Source organism: Apis cerana, linkage group LG7 (assembly GCF_029169275.1).
Source record: "Apis cerana isolate GH-2021 linkage group LG7, AcerK_1.0, whole genome shotgun sequence".
Classification (NCBI taxonomy): domain Eukaryota; kingdom Metazoa; phylum Arthropoda; class Insecta; order Hymenoptera; family Apidae; genus Apis; species Apis cerana.
In genome coordinates, this window is record NC_083858.1 from 4587931 (window position 1) to 4615566 (window position 27636).

General features: G+C 16.8%; 1 protein-coding gene across 4 annotated transcripts in view; it reads right to left on the reverse strand.

The window, feature by feature from the left end:
* The window catches only part of LOC107994214 (alpha-tubulin N-acetyltransferase), a 32158-nt gene extending 5703 nt beyond the window's left edge, over nucleotides 1-26455 (reverse strand). For 2 of the 4 annotated variants that reach the window (XM_062077743.1, XM_062077742.1), the window contains exons 1-4: nucleotides 24773-25989; nucleotides 10025-10174; nucleotides 7256-7427; nucleotides 4349-4490 (exon numbers count right to left, since the gene is read on the reverse strand). In XM_062077743.1, the coding sequence (XP_061933727.1) occupies nucleotides 4349-4490; nucleotides 7256-7427; nucleotides 10025-10174; nucleotides 24773-24876 (568 nt within the window). In that variant the 5' untranslated portion in view covers nucleotides 24877-25989. Of the gene's footprint in view, nucleotides 1-4348; nucleotides 4491-7255; nucleotides 7428-10024; nucleotides 10175-24772 lie in introns of all 4 variants that reach the window. The other 2 variants (XM_062077740.1, XM_062077741.1) reach the window with 2 other exon arrangements.
* Between the last annotated feature and the right edge of the window lie 1181 nt (nucleotides 26456-27636).

Sequence of the window (27636 nt, forward strand, 5' to 3'; positions counted from 1 at the left end):
TAATAAAATAATAATACTAATAAAATTTAATAAAAATAATTTAATATTAATAAAATATTAATAAAAATAGTATAAAAAATAATTAAATAATTATTTTATTAGTAAAAATAAAAGACAACAGGAACTTAATATCTTTTAATTTTAATAAAAATAAGCAGAATATCAAATTATATATATAAGTATTTTTTAGATTAAAATTTAAAATACTTCAATTGAATAATATTACTATTATTATTATCATTTAATATATCATTTATATTTAATATTTTAATTTATAATTTAATAATAAATTATAATTAATCATTTTCACATTATAATTTAAATATATACATATAATATAATTTAAATATAATTTAAAATCAAATCAATTTTATATTAGAAATTATCTTATGTCAAAAAAATTTGATCAATTCTATTATAATCAATAGAATCTCATATTCAACGAGTTTATCACTGAAGGACAGTTTTGAATCGATAAAAAGGTTTACATAATAAGATCATTACATAGAATGACATTGACCGGGATTTTATACCTCTCTAAGTAAGAATTACCGATTTAGGGCACCAGTTATTGAAGAATGAAATATAAGACTTTCGTTATATTAATGATTTTTTAAAATCAGATCGATAATGGATTCATAGATTGCTCTATAAATATTACTTTTACAGAAATGTTTTGAAGACTTCGCATTAAATTTTTAAATTTTAAAATTAATTTAAAAATTTAAATTTAATTTTTAAATTAAAAATTGTTTTATACTTATATTGTTTTATATATGCAAATTAATATATTTAAGATTTTTGATAAAAAATAAACAATTTTGAAAATATATAATTATAATTTATCTTTTTATATATAAGAAATTTATTTTTATTAGATAATAAATTTATTTAAATGATAATAATATATAATTTTTGCAATTTTTATAATAATAAAATAAAAATTATATCAAAATAATATAAATATTCTTATAACAATTAATTAATATAATAACAATTAATAAATAATATAAATTTTATTTTTATCAATTTTTATATCTATCTTCTATTCTACTTTATTTTTATTTTCTTGTAATATATATATAAATTTTTTATAAATATATATATAATAGTAAATATAATATAAAAATATAAAATATAATAATATAAAAATATAATATAAAAAATATTAATATAAAAATATAATATAAAAGTTATATCTTTTTATTTTATTATTTTTTATAAAATCGCATTTATATAATAATTAGATAATAACCGTCTAGATAACATTTTCTTATATAGAAATTAAAATATATAAAGAAAACAATTCATCATTTACATAGAGAGTGAAACTTATATAAAAGAAAAAAAATACATAAAACCATATTCTTTTGTTCCTATTTTTCTTGTTTATTATAGAATAAATTTTATAAAATTCAAGTTAAAATATTTCTTAATAAATTTTTATTACAAATGGCTTAATAATTTTTTATAAGAAATAATTTATTCATTAATTTATTAAAAAATATATGATTTTATTTAAAAAAAGAATTTTAATCTTTGTATATCTTCTAAATATTATTTTTTATTATTTATATTATTTATATCTTCTAATATTATTTGCAAAAAAATTAATAACATCATATCATATTCTTTTTTACATATATACAATTTGTAAAAAATATGCAATCAATATAGATCTTACAATTATATTCTTTCGATATGAAAATTTTTATTATCGATGAAGATTTAATATCAAATGAGTTTCTTAATACATTTAATATACACAAAAGAATTGATCTTGAATAATAATAATAATAATAATAATAATAATAATAATAATAATAATAATAATAATAATGATGATGATAATGATAATGATAATGATAATGATAATGATAATGATAATGATAAGAACAACAACAACAACAACAACAATAATATCAAGTTATTTAACATAATTAATAATATTATATTATATATAATATATAATATACAATATTATCATAATAACATTATTATTATATTATATTAAAAAAATTATTTCATAAATGCGAATAAAGTAAAAACCATTGTCTATATAAAATGTTTATATTTGAATAATAAACAGATGTGAATAAACACTAAAAATTTGCACTTCATTCATGCATCGAAAGAATTAATTGCAGAACATATTAATATATTGATTGGATATTTCTTTTTGGTGACTATAAATCTTTAAAGTCTTGAATTTTTTTTAAAAAACTTTATGAAGTTAATGAAGAAAAATTATGGAATAATAACTAGAACTAATAAAAATCTCACTTTTATTCAGCTTAAAAAATATCTGAAATATAACAAAAATCTATAAATGTGAGTACGATTTATAGATTATTAAATTTTCAAAATATGCATGCTTGTGTTCCATACAAGAAGTAATAAATGCAAAAAATCGATTGCAATTGCAATTCGCAGAAAAATTCATGAACAAACTACTCGAATTTTGGAACACTATGTATTTATTGATGAAAATAAATTTGAAATTTTTATAAAAAAAATGCAACAAAAAAAAATATGAAATTAGAAAAATTTTATTAATACTGTTAAGCATGGCGGAGATAATTATGGTTTGAGATAGTATTGAGATAGTATTGAGATAGTATATAGTTTGAGTTTGATTTCTTTGGAATCAAGAAATTAACTTTTATTAACAATATGATGAATAAATATTTTATATCATACTTCAATATTTCAAGAACAAATTTAGTTGCAAGTATTAAAAGTTCAATTTTCAATTTTCGAAATCTTTTAGCAAGATCGAAATCTTAAACATACAAAAATTGTTAAGCATTGATTGCAACAAAATGCTTCAAATCAATTAAATTTTCCATCACAATATCCAGATTTTAATGTAACAGAGAAATTATAGGAAAAATAAGAAATATTAAATTTGAAATTATACACAATAAAAATTATAAACAAAAAAAACTTTAAAATTTTTAGTTTGAATTAACTAAAAATATAAATTGATATTTGTTATATATGTTTCAACAACATATAAGTTGGTTGAAGCCATACCAAGATGGTTAGCTCTTATAAAAAGTTAAAGATGGATTAAAAAAATATTAAATTAATAAATTTTATTTTCATTTTAATAAATAAAAATAAATCATTCTTTTAGTTGTGTATATTCATTTTTAATTTATATTTTTATAGATCAACTATTTTAACTTATTTAATTATATTTTATATCTCAAATATCATTTATTAGATTGAATTATATTTTCTATTTCTAACTCTTATCAGTTTATACTTTAATTTTTTCAAATAATTTTTCAATTAATAATATAACATATAATATAACATATAATAATTAATTAGTTAAATAAATGCTGTGTTAAGTTCAAATATAATTAATATTATTCACTTTTGATTCTCATTACATATTATATATACAATGAGATCCAGAAATTCTTGTGTATTATCATGAATCAAATCATGGTACAATAAAGGTTGCATTTAAAATAAAAAAATATTTTTTATTCTATTTGATAATTATTAATTAAAATTTTTTGTGAAAAAAAATTATAAATTGATTAAGCACTAAATGATAGTCATTAAAAAGACAACTTTTGTTTGAAAATTTTTTTTCATCTTATAATTTGCGAATTATAATACAATATCAAAAAATAATCGAATTTGGACAAAAAAAAGTGTAATATATATGTTTGTATGCTATATATATATCTTTAAAGTTCTAAAAAAATATCTCTAAAGTTTTTTTAAATTTGCAAGTTGGAGTTTCTTATAAATAACTTTTTCCTATGCATATTTATTTGGCATTGATTTTAATTTTTAAGTTATTTATAAAAAATTCAAAGATAATATTATATTATATTGAATTTTATATGTAAGTTCACGGCGTATATATCAATATGTACATAATATGCACAAAAAATAAAATTTTCAATCTTAAAATGTAATTAAATTTTTCTATTTTGATATAGATTGTCGTCTTAGAATTGCTATTTTAATTTAGTCTAATTATAATTAATTCGTAAAAAAATGAAATAGAATTTTTTTCATCTTGGATCTTAGATTTTTTTTAGATATAGAGACAAAATATTAATAAATATTATCATATTTGTATAATAGATATATAATAGATATCGATTCATTATTCAAATGTATGTAAATTCGATAGAATTTTTCAAACGATTATTATTTAAAAAATATTATTAATAAAATTATAAAAATATTATTTATTTTTTTTTTATAAAATATTTCCCAATATATAAATATTTATACTTTTAACAATATTTATAATCTTTAATAAGCTACTAACTTTAAAAATTTAAAGAAGATTGAGAATGAAAAAAAAAATACTTACCGTCGTCAAAAAATCCTTGAAAAACGACAAATTTATTGTTCTGTGGAATAATCTTTGTAAGAGCATAATGTTTGCTTAAAAAGGCTAAAAATTTCTCTGAAGGTCTATCGATTGCTAATTTCACCGGTCTAATATTCTCTTCCTGAAAATTAAAAATAGCATTAAATTTAGTAATATGAAGTTATTTCTAATTATTAAAATTAATTTAATATGAATATAAAAAATAGAATAATTCATTTATTTTTTCAATAATCATTCATTTTTCATTTTTTTTACAAGATGCTTAAATAAATGAATTTGCTAAAGAATTTAAATGAATTTATTTTTTGAGGTATTTTCGAGCGTAAAACTCATATATAATGACATTTTGTCACATTTTTCTTTAAGATGATTGATTAATTTATTATCATAATCTAAACATTTCTTACCAAAAACAAATTAATGTTTTAAGCAAATAAGTACTTTCATTTGATATTAAATACATATATCATTTTTAATATTTTTATAAATTATATAAATAGGAATCTAGTTATTATTTGAGAATTAATTGAAATTAATTATTTAGATAATTAGAATTATATTTTCTATTTCATATTCTATTTAGACAGATTTATAATATAATATAATAAAAGATTATGAAAAATAAAAATTATAATATTTATTAATATTTAATATTTCATTTCAACTTTATTTATCTAATTTTATTTTTTGACTATTGTATTAATAGTATTTGACTAAATTTCAATAAATAAATGAATAGATTCTGAATTGTTTAAATATTTCTTGGACGTTACTTATTGTAAAAAAATTTAATTTATAAGTTTCAATTTAAAATAAAAATAAAAAGCTAATAATAAAAAAAATTAATAAAAAAAAAAAGTAATAGTAATGTAAGTAAAGTTTTAAACTAATATTAAAAAAATATTAAAAATATAATTTCATAGACAATTAATATGAAATTTGAAAGAACAGTAGAAAAAAGAAAGTAAATCTTTAAAAAAATCTTATATAAAATTTAAAGTTTATAATATTTTATTATTAATATTAATGAAAATTAGTAATATCACAATAATATTTTTAATATCATAATATCACAATAAATTTTAGATATCAGATATATAATTATTTTCATTCGTAGAAATCAATAGCCGATCCCACTTCAATTCCTATCATAAAGAATCGCAAATATTTTAAAAGTAACTTATAGAGACTATTTTTAAATTAATCCATTATTATGATTTTCTATTCAAAATATACTCAAAATATAATAATTGTCACATTTATATGCTTTTATTTGCAATTTTCCATTTTACAGGATATCATACAATATTATTTGATAAATCAAATATGTTTAATATTTTGAAAATAAGTGATTAAACTTTATTAAACTTTTTGTGAATTATAAATGGGATATTCTAGATATTAAAGCCGATATAGATTTACTACTCAAAATAAAAATTATACTACTAAACATGACTATAATAAACTATTATAATTAATTACAGTAAATTATTGTATTAATAGTAAAAATATATTAATATTTGGATAGATAATATATTAATAACATCTGCAGTTTTCAATGTATAGAAAAAAATTTTTAAATATTTAAAAAATTAATAAATATCCAAAGTTAAGATTTTAGATTTTATCTCTTTTTTTCACTTCTTTTAATTTTTTTTTTAATTTTAATAATTTCGTCAATAAACTTCGATTTAATCATAAAACTGAGGATATTTTACAAGAAATTAAAGAAAATGAGTATCGATTGGTAAACATAGAAGAAACAAATTATATGAACGCTTAAAGAGACGTAATAGAAAAAAAAAAGGTAGCATTATTCTGTTTAAAAAAGAGATTCGTATTCGATTACAACATTTTGGTCTGTGCATTGTTTCAATTTCATGAAAAAATAAAAAATATCATGGAATTTGTTATATATTATTTAAAATTATTAAAAATCAAAAATGATGTAGAATGAAATATTTCATTTTAATATAAAAAAATATAAAAATATAATATTTATATTAAAAATTAATAATAATAATAAATAAATTTTTGTTTAAGAAATACTAAAATTTAATAAAATTTAATAAAATTAATTTTTCCATAGATATTTTATGGAATTCACATGTTAAAAATTCAGATAGTCAAATATTTTTAAACTAATTTTAAAATTGTAAAATATAGATTTTTTATGAAAAGAAAATCAATCTTGAATATACTGAATGTAATATACTGAAGTGTAAGAAAGAATATATATATTGATATATTATCTGATATATTATCTGATATATAAAAATTTGACTTTTGTCAACTAACATCTGTCATTGAGTTAATATATATAAAATATTATATTATTTATGTTGGATAATGATAATATATATAATAATATAATATATAGAGAATTAAATATATAACATATATGATTATTGAATGTTCTTTATCTATCTTTTTCTATTCTCAAATATGGATATAAAATACTTTGTAATTAATATTAATATAAATCTTTTCCAAAATAATAAAAAAATATGATTTTTCTGTTAGTAATAAGTTCTAAATGTCCTAAGTCGAATTAACAAGCTTTAATTGTAAAAAAATACCAATATTTGTATTAAAAAAATTTTAATTCTATTGCAATTCTAAAATTATTATTTAATTTTTTCCTATTTACATGACTTTTCTATCAAGAACTATTTATTTTAAAGCCATAGATTTTAGAACTATCATAAATTACTCATGATAACTCATACTAAATTAAAATATTATTTTTTACATTTTCTTAAATGTAATCTTTATTTTTCTTTCTTATATTCTTCTTAGAATATTGAATTTTATATATGCATTCCATATGAGATTGAAACCATTCATTTTATATACATTAATTGAAATAGTTGCATAACTACTTACGGAAAGCATATGCTGATAGAGAATATTTCCAAGGCCCATGCGTTGTCGTGATTCATGAATATAAAAGTCCAGAATGCATCTAGGCTTTAATTGATAATGAGCGCCAGTCTCGTCGAACATGAAGAGATTTTTCGATCCAGTTTTTAACAGTCCTATTACACTGCCCAGTCCGCTATAAAATCATAAGAAATTTGTAATATCATGCGATAATGATTCATGATTATTCATTCATGGTTATAATTCACACAAGATTCGCATTGTTACACAGAATAAAATATTTGGAATATGTTTTGCCATTTGATTACTAATAAAAATAATCTATTATATCACTGTATTGAAATTTTTCCTAGTATGTGAAATTTTTGCAATATATGAGATTTTTGTAAGAAAAGAAAATATTGAAAATAATAATTTTATTTAAATTTATCAATATTAACAACTAATAAAAGATTTAATAAAATAAATTTTTTTATTTTTCTACTCCCAAAATAAAAGATAAAAGAAAGAAAATTAAATAAAATGTTTTTAATCCTTTGATAATTATTAAATAATTATTATTATATAAGGTAAAATAATTAATTATTTCAGGATTTTTTTACTAAACAAAAAATCACATTTATATAATTATATCAAATAATTAAATAATTTCGAACAATCTTTAATCGAATTAAAATTTGTTTATGATTGATTTATGTTTATATATATAATTTTTTTTAGAAAATTCCAAACTAAGAAATAGAATAATAAAGAAATGTAAAAATATTATATTAAATATTAAGGAAAAAATTTAAAAAAAAATAAAAACTGAATTAGAAAAAATAAAGAGCATTTTGAAAACATGTTACGAAAATTAATCTTTTAATAATTTCAAAAACATTCAAAATTAAAAAATAAGATAATTGTATTTTTTGTTTAAAACCATTAAACTTTTGAATTTAATATTCTTTCGGAAATAAGTTATTTTCAAAATATTATAAATATTCTAAATAAATATCTTATATGTCTATGTTTAATAATAATAGTTTTTATAAATAAAATGTTAATTATTAAATATTTTTAATTTTCAATTAATTTGAAAATGATGTATTTCAATATCAAATAGAGTTTTGTTTTCAATTAGAAGAGATTGGAATGGTAGTAATATTTTTAACTTTGAAATATGATTACATATTTAGAAACTATTATATATTATATATTATATTTATATATTAAATATATTATATATAATAATAAATATATTATAAATATATATAATAAATATATTAAATATATTAAAATATATATAATAAATATATTATATAATATATTTATATATTATATATTATATATTATATATTAATATCAAAATTCTTATACAAAAATATTACTTCCTTATCTTCTAATATTTTTCAATTACCGTACTTTTATTATATATTAAGTAATATTTAAATTAGTTATTAATAAGAATGAGAAAAAGTTTTACAATTGTTCTTAACTTAACTACTTAACTGCATTAATCGCAATTAAATAATATTAAAAAATTAAACTTATATATAAATTTATATAAAATTGTAAGTTTTTTATATATATAAAAAAATTAAAAGTAATTAAAAATTATAAAATTTTTTATTAAATTAAAAATTATTTTATATTATGATAAATATATAAATTATTTTTTCATGTATAAAACTTGCATTCAATGTATTATATAAATTTTTCATTTGATAAAATTAAAAAATTATAATTATATTCTTCGATTATATTCTTTATCAAATTTTCATTAACTCTATAACATTATAATCCATCATGACTACCAATGTTATAATCTTTTCTATATTTTTAAATTAAATTTTGATTAATTAAAATTTTTGATTAAATAATAATCAGAATTATATATCACTAAATATATATTAAAAAAGATCCGATTAAATATTAAAAGATAGAAAAAGTAATTACTTGCAAAGAGAATATTTATATTATAATTTTAAATTAATAAAAAAATTATTTTAGATTATAAAAGTTATTTTTTTCATTTATATATATATATATTGTATATCTATATGTTTATTTAACAAAAATAGGTGTATTTTAAGTATCATATATTCAAAATTTATATTAATATCTATTATATTTTTAAATTTAATATTATTTAAATATTTAATGTTATATTCATTTTGTTATAATGGTTTCCTAATTTAAACTTGAGTAATAGATTTTGAATATGCAACGAAAAGATTTTGCGAGGATAAGAGAGCTAAATTCTTTCAAAAGAGATATCTCATACATTGATCGTTCGACCATTTTACACTATGAATTTCCTGGGAAATATAATAATTGCTTTCTGACTATTTCTTTGAATAAATTGCGCTTTCTACGAGGATTATGGTTTATCCATGCTTTTATAATAAATAATTAGAATAATAATTAATAAAATTTATTTGAGCAGGATTTTATATTTTTTAAAATATATATTTTTTTATTTAATAGATAAATTTAAGCATTTATTTAAAAGCATTTTTCAATTGAATTATTTTGCATTATTTTATTTTATATTATTTTTATATTATTATTTTTTTTATATTATTTTTATATTATTACTTATTTTTTTATATTATTTTTATATTACTTATTTTTATTACTTTATTTTTTTATTACTATTTATTTTTATTAAAATTAACTTTTTTCTTAAATCGTGTTTCCCAATTTTTTTTAATTATATCCCATTAGAAATCATTTGTTCGACTCAGTTTAAGAAAAAATAACGAATGAAAGAAATTTAAAAAAACTTACTTATTAGCTTCATTATCCATTAATAAATAAACTATATGATCCGTATCTCGAAGTTTTAAGGCGCTAGTTATTGGCTTATTCAGACCTTGAGCCCTGGCAGAAGCCTCTCCCATATCATCAAGAATTCTGCTCAATTGTCTTTGACATTCGCTGAAACAAAAAAATTTTTTATTAATTAAAAAATTTACAATATTCATTTGATATATAAAAACAACATAATAATAGCTTCGAATAAAAAAATTACATATTTTGCAATGATGCAATATATATAATATATAATAGAAATGAAAATATTAAATATTAAATATAGTTTATTAAATATTAATTACAATTTTCAATCAGTTTATTTATGAATTCACAAGCGTTAAAAATTGTAAAATTTAAAGATATGTTAAAGCTTTCTAAAAAAATGATGTGTGATGTTATAATAAAAAATAGATTTAGATAATTTTTGGGGAATGAATATAAAGAATATGAAGAATATGAATATAAAGATAATGAATATAATATCATATTATAATACTATATTTTCATTTGTATGATTAAAATTATTACATTATATTACTTAAATAATATCTATATATTTATGTACTAATAAAAATTAAAAAATAAATTAAATGTTAATGATTTTCTTTATATTTCTTATTCTTTACAATTAACAGATTGCGATTAAAAAATAAACATAAAGAGATAGCAGTTTATAAGGAATTTTATAAGAAATAAAAAAAATCTTTTTTTATGTATGTATATTTAATTAAAATTAATATTAAATAAATTGAAAAAAACAAAACACAAACTGTGAAATAAAAACTTATTTTAGTCAAATTTTATTTTTAATATTTATTTTTAATAAAAATAATGAATATGATAATATTAATTATAATTTTTGTAATATTTTAGTAAAATTGGATATGTTTATATTTTATAATTATATAACACTAACGTATGATTCGATTAATCAAAAACAAAACTTATTCTATGTCTACTTCTGGTCATATTTTCATGATTTTTTTATATTAATTTTTTTTTTATTGATAAAAAAAATGATTTTCTAATTGACATTTAATATAATCTCACAAATTAAGATTTAGAATTGTGTTAACTATTTAATCATATCATATTTCACAAAAAACATTTTAATTAATTTGGAAAAATATTTTGAAATTTATTATATTAAAATAATCACTCAGTTATCAATAGTTAACTTGTTTTTCAAGATTGTTAATAAATATAAGTATAACTTTTTTTTAACACTGATAAATGACAATTTCAATATTTATATTTATTGAAAAAGTAAGAAAAGTATAAATATATATATATACATATATAAGTTTTATATTTAAAATAAAAATTTATTATATTAATATTAGTTGAAAAATTTACAATCTACTTGATTTTTCATTAATTTCTGTTGATTTATTTAAGATTATTATCAGAAGATGATATTTGCTCTTTATTTATTTCATTTTATAATATAAATTTATCTAAAAAATTATATGATTTAAGTTTAATATAGTAAGTTTAATATTTTTTCTATAATTTTTATTTATTTTTAATATTTATATAATATTATATAGTTTATATAATTTATAATATAGGTGTAAAAAAAAGATATATGATTAAAATATTTTTGATGAAAAAAAAATGAATTATTTGTTTTTAATAATTTAACTTCAATTTCAGAATTATTTATTTTAACTTCCGTAAATTGTAAAGTGCGGTTTATAACTTAAATAGCACGAAACAATTGCTCCACTTTTAACTTTTTTTTCTTTTTTCTTCTTTTTCATCTATAATTACCATTTAAAAAATACTGTTCTTTTTTTTTTAGATTCTTCTCTATCTTTGTTGCGATAAAATATATATTAAAACATTAAGATATAATAAATTTAATTAATGATATATTATATTTTGTTATAATATCAAATAGAAAATTGACAAAAATTCTTATATATTTATTTCAATTAAAGTAATAAAAAATGTTTGAATTTGCTAAAAAAGTTCTGAGATAATAAAAAAATCTTTTTTATAACTTATAATTATGTATGTAAAATAATGCAGATTAAAAAACTTAGCATTGTGTTAGTTGAAACTTAGAAATAAAATTGAATAAATATATTTATAATTTATTTACGATGAATATCAAAACAAAATAATAAATAATATAATAAATTTATAATAATTTATAATAATAAATTTCATATGTAATATTTAAAAATAATTTTCCTAAATTTTTATGCTTATTTTAATTACAGATATATTTTTCAACTTTTTATTTTGAGATCATAATTATGAAAATTATTAGCTAAAAATGTATTAATTTTAATTTAATTTAATGTTCATTAAGCAGATTAAGATATTTCAAGCTAATTAAAATTCATGAAATAATTTTTTTAATTGATTCATTGGATATATAAATATATGTGAAATTCAATATAATAATAATAAATTTTTTTCAAATAAAAAAATTAAGATCAAACATTAAAGTTAATAACAACTCAGAAATTTAAATTAAACTTGTCAGATATATACATATATATAAAAAGCTATGGACTGTGAATGTATGTTGAAAAAATAACAATTTAGTAATTAGAAATAGATAGCCAAAAAGAGCATAATTGAGATAATTATTTAAGAATTTTGTTTTATTTATTATATAGATATTAAATGAAGTTACAAAAAAAAGCTTTTTACTTTTTTTTATTTCAATATTTTTTAAATTATTATATTATATTATAGATGATAATATTTTAAATAATTTTTTCTTATAAATTTAACTAGTCAGTTTTTTAAGAAGTACTTTTTTAAAATAAATCATATAGTTTATTAATTAACAATATAATATAAGGAAACCATTTTCTGAAATTATTATGAATTAATATATAAATATATATTCTAATATAAATTCTATAATAATAATATAAATGCTATAAATTCTTCTTATATATCTTCTTCTACTTTTAATATCTCTTATATACTATATTATAATATGTATTACTATTAATATGGATTATATAGATTACGTTATATGTATATATGACGATACACTAATTTTTAACTTTTTTCTAAAATTTCTATATGATTTTTTAAATTTTAATTATAATAATTTTCAATGCATAGAGAAAAAAGTACAAATATGACATTCATTTTATTTTTTGGTATTTTAGAATAATAATAAATTTAACAAATAAAAAAATCAAAAAAGTTTGAGAAATTTATAATTAAATATTATAATATATTATAATATTATAATAAAAATTAATATAGAATATGCTGTACAAATATAAATGACTTTAGAATTTTTAATTTTTTTTATTTGTTTTTAAATATAGGTAAAATATAGGTAAAATATATGATTTGAATAATATAAGACACTATTATTATTTTTGAGCGAAATATTAAAATTAAATTATTACAAAAACATTTTACTAATATAATATAATAAATAGTACTAAATATAATAAATCGATCACAATTAGATAATTTATTTTGTTTTGTAATAGCTGCATATAAATTCTGCTTTCTGGATTCATATAATTATAATATATCCGTAACTAGTATGATAAACAATTTATCTCTAATTCGCTTTAAAATACTGGAAAAATTTTAATTATATTGTTATCAGTTAAGAATCTTATATTTTTATCAATTTATTATTTTATTTTCTTTTATCATAATCAAAAATAGAAATTTCAAATTTTTATTAATATATTAAAACTATGATTATTATAATATATTTATTTTTATTTTCTAGTCCTTAAAAATAAACTAAACTAATTTCATTTGAATAAATACATAGAATAAGAATATAAAAATTTTATAGAAATTTTTTATTACAATTAAAATATAAAAACATTAAACAAAAGAACAATACTAGTAATAATTGAGAGATATTTTAGTCGTCATAATATTTGAAATATTATGTATAAGTATTATCAAAACTATCGTTATTATGTATTAATTAAAATCTTATATTTCTATTTTATATTCATATTTGATCAAAGTATATATATTTTTAAAATATAAAATATAATATATACATATACATACATATATATATATATATATATATATATATATATATATATATATATATATAATATATATACATATTTTTGAAGAATATATTTTTAAGAAAAAAGTTTCCATTCAAGATACGATTAATATTGATTTTTAAATAGAAATCATTTCAACAAATATATTATTTTTAATTATTTTAATAATTTAATATTAATATAATTATAATTATTTAATAATTATTTTTAAATAAATTTTAGACATTTAATAATTATATTTAATAATATATATATATATATATATATATATGTATATATATATATTGATGAATCAAATACCATTGTCAATTTTCGATCTTTCTATTTTTTTAGTTTATCAAATATCACTATTACTTATACGACTACATTATATATATATATATATATGTACTATTATTTATCAAATATCATTATTACTTATTATATTTTATTGCTTAATTATAGTAAAATATGTTTCTACGGCTTCTCTTCTTTCAAATACAATTCATAAATCGATTACATAGTGATTATACATCGACGCTTCTAAATTAGCATCTGAGTCATCGAAACTCGACTATGTTTGTTTCTTTGTTTCACATATTTTTAAATCGAAAAAATTAAATACTACGTAAAGAACTAATTTCATTCAATGATAAATAAAGGATAAATAACAAGTTAAAATAGTAATAACTATGATTTATATATAACTACCAAAATTTATATATATATATATATATCTTGTATATGCAATATACAAGTTATTTTTATTATCACTATTATTATTATATTATTATTATATAATCAACTATGTTATCATATAGTCAACTTTCATTTATATTTTCATCATTACAAATTATTTCAAATAATGAAATTAATTATTATATATTATATCATAAATTACTTCGTATAAGAACCGATCCAATTCCAATATTGGAACCAACTCAAAACTATTTTATTTTAAATTCTTTAATTATTTTAAATTAATATCGATAAATTATCCAAAAGGCGATATCATACATTTAAATAAACGATTGAGCGCCAGGTAATTATAAAATATAATAAAATAGGTCGGAAATAACCACATATTTCTGAAAATAAATAATAAACGATTTTACAACTAAACTTTCCAAAAATTGAAAGTATTAAGCAAGAGTTATGATTAATTCATGACAATTGTAATTATACAGTTTTATTTTTATGCAATTTAATAATTTTTCTAAAAATTATTAATATTTTCTAAAAATTTGATAGCTGTATTTTCAAAAAACATTTCTGATTGACATTTTACAATTTAATAGGGATACAATTTAAAAGGGAATAAAGATGAATCCTAAATTTAAAATTTATTTTAAGATATTTGTTCGCGATCACTTATTCCTCGCGAGATTTATAAACAGTTTATTCAAAAAAATTCTTGGTAGAAATCCTTTTCTATTATTATCGCTCGCAGATTTCTATTAAGCCTAAACAAAGGATGATACTATCTGAGAAGACTATCATTTTTGAAAATTTAGTCTTATATTAAATTAGTCTTATATTAAATTTAGTCTATACTTATAATTTTTATACTCATTTTAATTCAAGAAATTTTTCTCTAACTTGGAAATATCAGGCACTAACCGCAATATTATTGTTGTGTTACGCCGGGAAATCTTCTCTTAATTGAACTAAGATTTTCTGAGCACACGTTATTAATAAGTTTCATAGTAATCACGTCGTAGTATAACTGTCAGACTATTTTATTTAATTATCTATCATTATTTGTAAACAAATTCATTGTGAATCCATCGTAGTCTGATCGCCGGATATAACACTATAGATGTTCTAACATTATATCGTGCTTATATATAATAATTGTGGCCATTGGACACGATTATTTATAATGTAAAATAATGAGAGATCCAGCTCTTTTATAGAGTAGCACATATAAGCAATAATACACTCCATTCATTATTAAGAAATATACCACTTGCTATGTCATCTGTTGAAGGGCATTCTACAAATATTAGCTATTAACTTACGTTCACTATCATCATTACAATATTACTGTTACCGCGAACAATATTAATTAAAATATTATTAATTAAAAATATTGAATTTTGCTTAGATATAAAGATATAACTAATACACTAAATATTACTTACATAGATTAACATAATCGTTTTCACATTATAAGTTATTGCGTCATCAATTATAAGTAAATAGAGTATTCGATATAATATAGTAGTAATATCGATTCCAATATCCACAGAGTATTTCAAGTAAAATCGATTATTATAACTTTGGTCATCCATTGAATATTTTAATGAAAGTATAATTTAATATAATTTAATATAAGAATTTATTATTCTTAATAAATATACATATTTATTAAACAATGCATATATTTATTAGTATGCTATGCATCCCATGACCAAACGAGTTGAAATTTTAAGAGGTAAAATAAGAGAAAGAAGGAAAAGAAATCCTGAATATAAAATTTTAGTTTGGATTTTTATTATTTTCCGAGATATTAATAAAAAAAATTTTGACATAATACATTGAATTTTATATAGCACATCTATCTATATATCTATATCTATATATCTATATCTAATATATGCTTCAGCACAGTGCGATTTCTTATTTATTATTTCTATAAACCTGGCATCCAAATTAAATTATTTTTCTTTTTTTTTCTTTATTTTTGTTTTTTATTTTTTTTTCTTTTCATTTCCGCATCCAAAATTTATAATTGAAAAATCAATTCTGAAGATTAAAATAGGTATAAAAAATTTAATAAAAATATATATTGAAATTTATTTATTAATAAATTAATAAATTAAAAATTAATAAATTATACACAATTTAATACAATTTTTTAATTTTTATAAAATAGAAATAGCAATGTGATACAAATTTTATTTTCATTTCATTTTATTTAATACGAATTTAAATTGCTTATAACTTAATAAATATAAAATCTTCATAAATATATCAATAACAAAATGAATGAATAAATACTCATAATAAGTACTCATAACAGTTATTGATAAAATACTTAAATTAAAAAGTTGCTAGTAGTCATATTGATGCTAAATTGTTGTTCGTAAATGAATATACATATTTCTATAAAATATGTATAATTAGATGAATATACTGACTATCAATTATGATGCTATGAAATGAAATTATTACAGTCATGATACAAATTTTTAAATATTTTTAAATCTATTAAAATATATGTGTTATATTCTATTGCATTAAATCTGAAAAATTTCATTATATTACAATATTCATTTCATTATCATAAATTTTATGAAAATACGAATATAATTTTTCTTATAATTTATAATGTTTTAAAGATTAAAAAATGATACTATTTTATTTTAGAATTAAAAAAAATAAAATAAAAATTATTTATTTACTTTCATTACTAAAAAATTTAATCAAAATTTTTAATCAAAATTTTTTTTCCTTCATTGTTCTCAAAATATTTACATTCATTTAAATAAAAAGTTATCAATTTTAAAAATTTAAAATCAACATTAAATATATGATTTTGTATGATACAATGAAACATAAATAATCCATTAAAAAATTCCATATTCCATTGTGTTAGACATAAAATTTATTTTTTCATTATCACTTGAATCTTACACAGAATACATGCAAATTCAATTGCCATATGTATATTTCTCTGAAAACTTTACATGATATTTATCATATCGCGTAATATGCAAAGTAATCATAAGCAAATATAAATTTATTCTTCTTTTTAAAAATATTATTTATTACTATATGTTCGTACAAATAAAACTCAGAATCTATTAAAATATTTTCAGACAAATAAAAATTGTAGATACAACTTTTGAAATAATTTCAAAATTACATCAATATAATCATTGAAAATTTATCAGCCATTTTTCACATACATATTAAAATTGTCATTAAAATTTTATCAATATTATTTCATTGTACTGAATATACAAAATCTAGCAATTTGAATCAATTAACTTTTATTTCCTTTTGAAGGACATCATTGCAAATTAATAAAATATTAAAGAATGTTAAAAAAGCAATTCAATAAAAAAAAATAAAAATAAAAAAATATAAAGAAATACAAAAAAACAAAGTTTCAATGCTATTTTCACAAAAAAAAGATTATTTTCATAAATATATATTGAATATGTTTATCGTAAATTTTTACAATAATATATATATAGATTATATCATTCATTAAAATTACTGTGAAAATACATGTATATACAATACATCAATTCGTATTTTCAATTACTCATTTTTCATTCATTACTAATTTTTAAGAAGAATTTTATACAAATTATTTAAAAAAACAATCGTCTTTGTTTTCTATGATTTTTGAAACTTTTTTTACGTTGTAAAAATCAATATTTTGAATTACTTTTTTCCATAATTAAAGATTAGATATAAATTGTCTAAAATTTTTTATTAAACTTGCAAAAACTTTAATATTTATATTTTTAATAAATCAATAAACTTTATTTGTTATACTATGAAATAAACATTATTAAATTAAAATAAATTAAATATTAACTTAATAAAAACAATTCTTCTTATATACAATCTGGCATGGCTTTGATGTATTAGATAAGTTGTTTATATATTTGTAATATAAAAATTTATTTTTTTATCATCTTAATTTCATTAAGATACCATTTAATCGTTGGAAACGATGTAAATGTAACAAAAAATTATATATTTTTTATTCGCCACACTTTTCATAAAACTATTAACAAAAGACATGTGGGTATTATGTAACCACTTTTTATAAATAATATAGCAAATTCAATTCATTTTAGGTCATTTTAAGATCTTTTTTAGAAATTATTATAAAAAACTCATAAATACGATTGTGTTGATATTTGCTGGATAAATACTAGATCTATGATTGCCTAGAATATTTCTCTATTTCGCATCTTTCTTCTAATTATTTTATATATAATAAGTTTTCGTTTTTGATATATTTACAAATTAAGAATTATTGCTACTAGTACTATTTCTATATATAATACGTATATGTATAATTATATACATATAGTAATATTATATGTATGTATAATCAATATACATATAATAATAATAACATATAATAATAACAAATATAATAATAATAATATAATAATATAATAATTAATATTAATAATAGTACATATAATTGTTTATAATGATATTATACAATATAATATAATATTATGCTTGACTTATTTTGAATGGTTCAAATATTCTAAAATAATACAAAAATGAAATAATACAAAAAAATGTTTCAAAATATAAAAGAATAATAAAATGAAAAAAAGAAAAATACATTATACAGTATTAATAGTTTTTTTACAAATTGATGTATAAAGATTATATGAAAATTAATCTTAATATTTTAATATTCTAATTTTAATTAGATTAATTAAAATTAATTATATAATTTGTATTACACTAATGGATACGATTCATTATTTTCAACAAAAAATTATTTAAATTATCGAAAAATCTTTAATTTGAAAAATATTATAATTTGAGATATTATTATAAAAGATATTAAAATTTATCATATTTATCAAGGAAACAAAGCACTATTCTAATCTTCATACTCTTCTTATTTTTTATATGATAAGTTTTACAAATTTTAAATTATAATTTATTCTAAATCAAAAATTTTTCAATAATATAAATCATAATAATTTAATATTTGTTTCTAAGAAATAACAAGTTGCATCGATTAATGCAATAGAAATTATTCTATTTAAAAAATTAAAATTAATCTTCACATGATTTTTACAAAATCAATCTATAAAAAAATTATTATTGCGTCATGTATTTTTTTATATCAAATAGTATCTGTTTGAAATATTTTTTCCTGCTATTCATATTTTTTCAAGATATTTGAACGATTCGAAATATATTTGGATTATATATATTTGCAGAATATTTTTGAAGATCGATTTTTTCAAAAAGATCAAAATAAACACAAAAGTAATATACACAAAAAACATAAATAAACATAAAAGTTGTTATATAAAAATATCAATTGAAATTTCTTTATTAAGATAACTTATAAACAATTTAAGTTTGAATTAGTTAAAATGAGACAAAAATAAAGTACAATAATATGATGAAGATATCTTATTTTATTTAAATTTAAATTGCTTATAATTTCTCAATTAATGTTTTAATGAATCAATATTTATATTTTTTTCTGACTTTTATAATCGATTTTTCAAAAATATTGTACATATGATATTGAATATATTAACATTGATCGATTTTTCTGACAAATATTTTTTCCAGTAATCAGATAATGTTTTTTTTGAATTCATCAATCATTCAGTCATCCAAAATCAGACTAAATCATATAATATTAAAAACTTTAATTATTAATAGAAAAATAAAATAAAATAATTATTATTATGCTTAATTATTTGTTCTAATTGTTATATTCAGTTATATTTAAAATTGATGAAGAATTATTAAAAATATTTAACTTTTATACTAATTTTTAAAACATTAGATTAACTTTAAATTAAAAAATTGTGTACTAAACTATATCAAATATAAATCAATACTATATCAATACAAATACATATTTATTTGCATATCAATTTTTCAATATCCAATAAATGATAACGATATGATATATTTAAGATTAAAATTTATTTTTAAATTCAAAGAAAAAAGAGTAATATAGAATTTTTAGATTTTTTTATGTTCGATATTTTAAAATTGCATAATAGAGAGATTAGATTTTCATAACATATCATATCATTCGAAAATTATGAATATGAGAAGTCACACGGAATCAATTAACAATACAATAATATCTTTTGGCTTTAATAATTAGGATTTGTAAAACTTATCCAAAACCATTTAAAGTATAAAAAATTATAATATCTAAAATCTTATACAGAGAAGCCCAAATATTGAGAAATAATGAAGCCATTTAAGTAATCTTGTTGCAGTTATTGAAAACATGAACGATTTTAACATTCGAATCTTAAGAAAGATATTTTGAATAACGATAGAATCTAATAAAAACACTCAGAATTTAAAAGATTTTCTGTATGTACATAAAATTTAAAAATTCTAATCAGGTAATTTATTTATTAGAGATGAAATTAAAAACATAAGTTAGAATTCGAAAAATTAAATCTATTTGAATAAAAATATGAAATATAAATGAATAATTTGTGTTCTAATAGAATATTTCGAATTTTAGATTTCTTTAATTAAATTCCATAAAAAATATTTAATCATTTTAATCTTATTATCTGGATTTAGATAATTTTTACTTAAGAATTATTTTTAATTAAATCTTTTAAATTCTAAGTTTAAATAGTTCTAAATTGTAATTTCTTCAATTCTAAGGACTCTACTACTTTGATCGAAATCTTTTATGCTTTAAATAATTCTAATTAAATTTTGAATTGTGTACTATTTAATTAATTCTCGAATTTTAAATGATTACAAGATTCCTTAAATTTTGAAGAAATTGTTATGATGTTAGTAGTACTGATCTCGAATTCTGAATATTTCTTATAGATTTTCTTAGCTTTAGATAATCAAATCATTGAATTTTAATATTTAATATTAAAATTATAATATTACATATGATATAATATTTTTTATTATATTATTTTTTTATCACAAGATTATTTATCTTGAGATTCAATATCTTTATGCCATTTGTCGATTTTAATATATTGTTATATTGTGTTATAATATGTTATAATATGTTCTAAGAAGTTAGGATTATTAATTTATAATTTCACAATTTCTAAAATATTAATATAAAAATTTAAATATTGTATTTTAATAATATAATATAACAAATAAATATTAGTATAACATATAATTTATATCGAAATAATGATATACTTCGTTTCATCAGTATTATTCTTCTATATTGAAAAAAATATTTTTTTATCATGATTTTAATCAAAATTGTATAACGAGAGAATAAGATCAACTATAGTAATATTTAAATAATATTTAAATAATAAAACATATTATACTATTTTATCATAATATCAAGAAATTTTTAGAATATTTAAGAATTTAGAGTTATATTTTATTTAAAAAACAATTTAAAAATTCAATTCTAATAATATTAAAAAATTCTAGTATGAAAATTATCAGACTTGTTAATTGAAATTAAAGGAAATGCAATATATTTGGAATATTATTTTGTATAAAATGAAAAAAAAATTATTACTATTAAAAATAAATAAAATTATAATAATAAAAAATATAATATAGTAAATAATAAATAAATAAAATTATAAGATAACTAATAAATTATTATATTTCGAATTCTGAATAATAATAAAAAAATATAAAATATTTGAAACTTTGGTTTAATTAAAAAAAAAGTGCAAAATAATATAATTTTATTAAAATATGAATAATTTGGAATATCGTTATTTCAATTTACAAAAAAACAAAATATTTATTAAAATCAAAATTATTCTTTCTTGCAAACTTGCGAAATCAAGTACAAAAAAAATAATATTAAATAAATATTAATTTCCAAGTTTAATAAAATTTTTTTCTCCATTGTTACTTAATCAATCATTATTTCTCAAAATCTTCATCAAAACTTATATTGTTAGATGTATGACTAATCATTTTGTTTATAAATTAATTAATCGATGTCTCTTTTTACTTAATATGAACATAGAATATTCCATAAGTACTTCAAATTACCTTCATTTTCAATAATCCGAATTAACAAAAATTAAAATTTTGTATCACATTTATATTTTCAAAATATTTACAAAATTCATTAAAATTATAAAATGAATAGATTAAATAATTTAAATTTCTAATCATATTTTAATTATGATTTCAATGATTAAATATTTATTGAAAAAATTGAGATTTTATTCTTTTGTAAATTAAATTTTCATCGATAAATAATAGAAATATTAAAATTATAGTTTTTACAAATTTCATTAATTAACAGATCATTTACGCTTACTATTTACATTATAATAACATCAGTTCTTTATTTAGTTTTTTTTAATTCTTTATATTTAGTAGTATAGTATTCTAAATTTAATATTCCAAATATATCACATTTCTTCTATATAAATATATTCCTTATAGAAATATATCGAATACAAGAATTTTGAAATAATTAATATTAATGTTACCTTTAAATATAAAAATGTGCAATTAAATTTATCGATGAATTTAATATACATGAGAGATTAGATGTAATTTGATTAGCTATTTAGCAAGTGAAAATATTATATTAAATATTTATTTTAAGACAAATCAAAAGAAACTTAAAGAAATAATTATAATTAATAAAAATTATAGAGAAATAAAATGAGCGTAAATTATTTTCTTTATTCAATTCTAATTTTTTTTATTTTTTTTAACTTTATGATGTTTATTTTTTATATATATATATAAATATTAATAATAATATTATTTATATACATTATATAATTATTATATACATTTATATAATATATATATATATATATATATATATATATATTATATATTTATAGAATTATATCAGTATATTAATATATGATTTATCATATGATTATTATACTATAAGGTAGATTATTATACTGCATGAAATATAAAATTGAATATTTGACACAAAATTTAATTTAATTTATATAATTTAATTTTTGACAATATTAAATGAAAAAAAATAGTATATTTTGTGTATAATATTATTCGTAAATAGAGAAATATTTAAGAGATAATATAAAATTTATTCAAGTAGAAATGGACTAAAAAATATCTATATAGTTTATTTAAAGAAAAATAATTATTGATTTAGTAATGAAATAAAAATAATATCAAAAACAAAGTTATTTTTATATGTATATTAAATTCATTCATATATTTCATTATATTCAATTTTAATTAAATTTCATTTTCTGTTTCTTTCTAATTATTAGAGAATTTGTTTTATATAAAATAATTATTTATTTGTTATTATAATCAATATATGATATTTTCATTATTTTAATTTTAATAATTTTCATGTGTATTTGTATTTCTAAAATACAAGTATTTTGCATTAAAATTAATATATTCGCAATTAAAAAAATTATTTAAATTAAATCATATTATAAACATTTTCACATGGAAATATCTTTAAAGAATTCGAATCACGCCAACGCATGATTGACATTTACTTTCGCTATCGATTTACTAATAATATCGGCCAATCTTATTATTAATTATATTAATTTATTCAAACGAAATCTATATATTATATAATATATCAAAGAAGAATCGATTATGTTTCATAAAATAATCGAGATATAAAAATAAATTTAAATTGTACTTGATATTATTGATGAAACGAGAAATACATATTTTATATATATATATATATATATATATATATATATATATATATATATATAATATGCATATCATATATATCTATATTGCGATATAACCTTGAAGATGACAACTGTGATAAATAACCTCTTACAGTTATGAATTTTCTTTTATAATATGTTTTTTATGATGTTCTTATTTATAAATTTGAAAATATTTATAATATAATAGATATAAGCAAATACTTATAATTTGTTTTTTTTATTAATAAAGTTAATAAAAATTTAATATTTTTAAAATAAGAATCAAAATAAGATTATCAAGATTAATTAATTAAGTAAATGAAAAAAGATTTAAATTATAGAATTGTAATAACAATAATACTTACTTTAATTCACGACGATCACCTTTGAAATCTTCTGGAATGAGAGTATGCGTGACCTTGTTGATCTTTCTAGGTAAAAGTTTATTTACGTTGAACTTGAACTCCATCTTAGGTTTTCTATTGTGTCGGTTTTACTGATTCTTATGCGTAATATGTTCAACGCACAGTCTAGTTATTAGAGACTTAACCTTTCGACACTCTTATCACTTCACCTTCCAACTTTTTTTTCGAAACTGTCTCGGACGACTGTCCTGAATATGGCGGTCAATGACATCCACCGAGCTAACTTCACTGCGCGTTTTTCGGGGGAATTATGATATTTTAATTTTGTATTTCATAATATTATTCGCATCACAGCAAAACATAAGTATTAATCATCGAATAATTGTTTATTATCTAACACTCTCGCAATCACTCTAATTCTCTTGTTGTCAGGTATTTTATACTATGATAATTACTATTTTTGTTTCTTGATATCACAATCTTGTACTATGATATTTAATTCATAATGAAATCTGTGTTATATTTTTGATAATACAATAATAACCTGCATTTTTGATATGATGACAAATACTCATTAGACTACACGATTCAAATCGATTAGTCTTACATGAATACCAGATTTACTTCGTAATTCGTAGTTGACTAATATCCATGGCTGTTGCGATGTCTCTTTTTTACTATTACGACTAACAATAAATTGCAAGAGAAATTAGATAATACGCACTGTAGTATTTTTGATAATTTGACAGTTAACAATGGTCAAAGTGACTAAAATCTTTCGGAAAAGTAAATAATTTCGATGAATAATTGTATAGTTAAGATATTCGATGATACAATTAAAAAGAGAAATTTAATAATCACACAACATTTCACCTGACGAATCGCTGGAAGTCTCACAGTTTACTGGCGAATGGTACGTTCAATTTTTTCCTGAAAGCCGCGAGTCGCGCCGAGATGCGCACGCACCTGAGAGCTACGAAGCATGACCAGACATATCAACATTTGCTGCGCATGCGTGAATATCTTCTTTTTATAAAAATAATCGCAAATATGTTTATCAAATTAACATAATAATGTAATAAAAATTAGTAATATTATATTATAAATATATATGATTTAAATATGATAAATTTTATTTATAATTTAGGCATTGAATATTTTTAAAGATTAATTAACTAAATTATTTTATGTGAAAGATTATATTTTATAATATACGAACTATCTTTATATTTATTGTTTTATACTTCTAAAATTAATGCTAATTGATTAATTTCTGTTTATTTTGATTTTATTACGTATTTTATTATATAATTCTTTTTATGAACACTAGATGTCGGTAAGACATCTGGATGTTGGTATAGCGAATATACAGGGTGTTAATATATTCGTGTGATACTTTTGAAAATATCGAAAAAATAAACGTAAAAGTTGATATAAAAAATATTAATTAGGATTTATTTATTAGTTACAAGCAATTGAAATTTGTATTAAATAAAATAAGATAAAAATAAAATGAGATCACTCTGTTTCCGTTATATCGCCGTCACTATTATTTTTATCTTATATTATATAACAAACTTATATTATATAACTTTTGTTTATTTTGATTTTTAGAATCAATATTAACATTCTATATATATTGTATTTAAAAAAAATTAATAAAAATTTTAAGCTGAAATGAAATAAAAATCGATTTTATTTGTAAGATTAAAATATTATAAGATATAAATATTAATTATAAATATATTTTATATTACATATTAAATGTTTTATATTTATAAAACATTTAACAAAATAATAAAAATATTGATATAATTATTTTTTTTTAATTTTTATCTTCAATTTTTATTTAATCAATAACGTATCGGTGTCTAATTTCTATATTCTAAATTATAATATTTAATATCTAAGCATTTTATATTTTAAAATTGAAAATAAAAATATTTTTAAAAAAACGTCTATTTATAATTAAAATTTAATAAATAAAAAATAATTAATATTTTTGATGAATATTTCATAACAATTAAATAAAATCATTTTAGTTTTTATTAATAATATAAAGTTTTAAATTAAAAATATGGAACAGGAAATATATTCAATGTTTATAATAAAAATGAATATAATTTAAAATTACATTTTTTTATTTTAGTTTTATAAAAAATAAAAAATATTATGATAATCTATATTTTTTATTAGCTATACTATGTGTATTATAATATCATAATCATATCATTTTTTTGGGAAACATTTCTTTTTTCGCTCTTCATTGTCTTGAAAGAATAGAATAATAATTTAATTTTTTATATATATTTTAATCTTCATTTCAAATGTGTTTATATAATGAATATTTATATAATTTTAAAATATATTTTAAAAAGTTAATCAACTTTTTAACAAATTTAATAAATGTAATAAGAAAAAATTTAATAAATAATTAACAAACATATATTTACCAAATATCAAATTTCATTTTGTTATTTAAACTAGTCATTCATTTATTAAAAAACAGTATATCTAATTAGCATGTTGAAATATTTCATTCAAAGAAAATTTTAGGAATAGGAATATAATTTTTTAATAAATATAATTTCTATGTATGATTTTTTTATACAAAAATTTTTCAATCTTATAAATATGTTATAAATATAATTATAAATAAATATTATAATATATTGTTTAATGATACTGATCTAGATGGAATATGTCATGCATTAAATTGCATTAAATTAATGTCATATTTTATTTAATCAATTTTCAAAGTATTATTATATATTTATTTATATATTATGATATATTTATTTATATATAAAAATGAAAAAAATATAATATATAAAAATTTAACAAAAAATTGGATAATTTTAAAA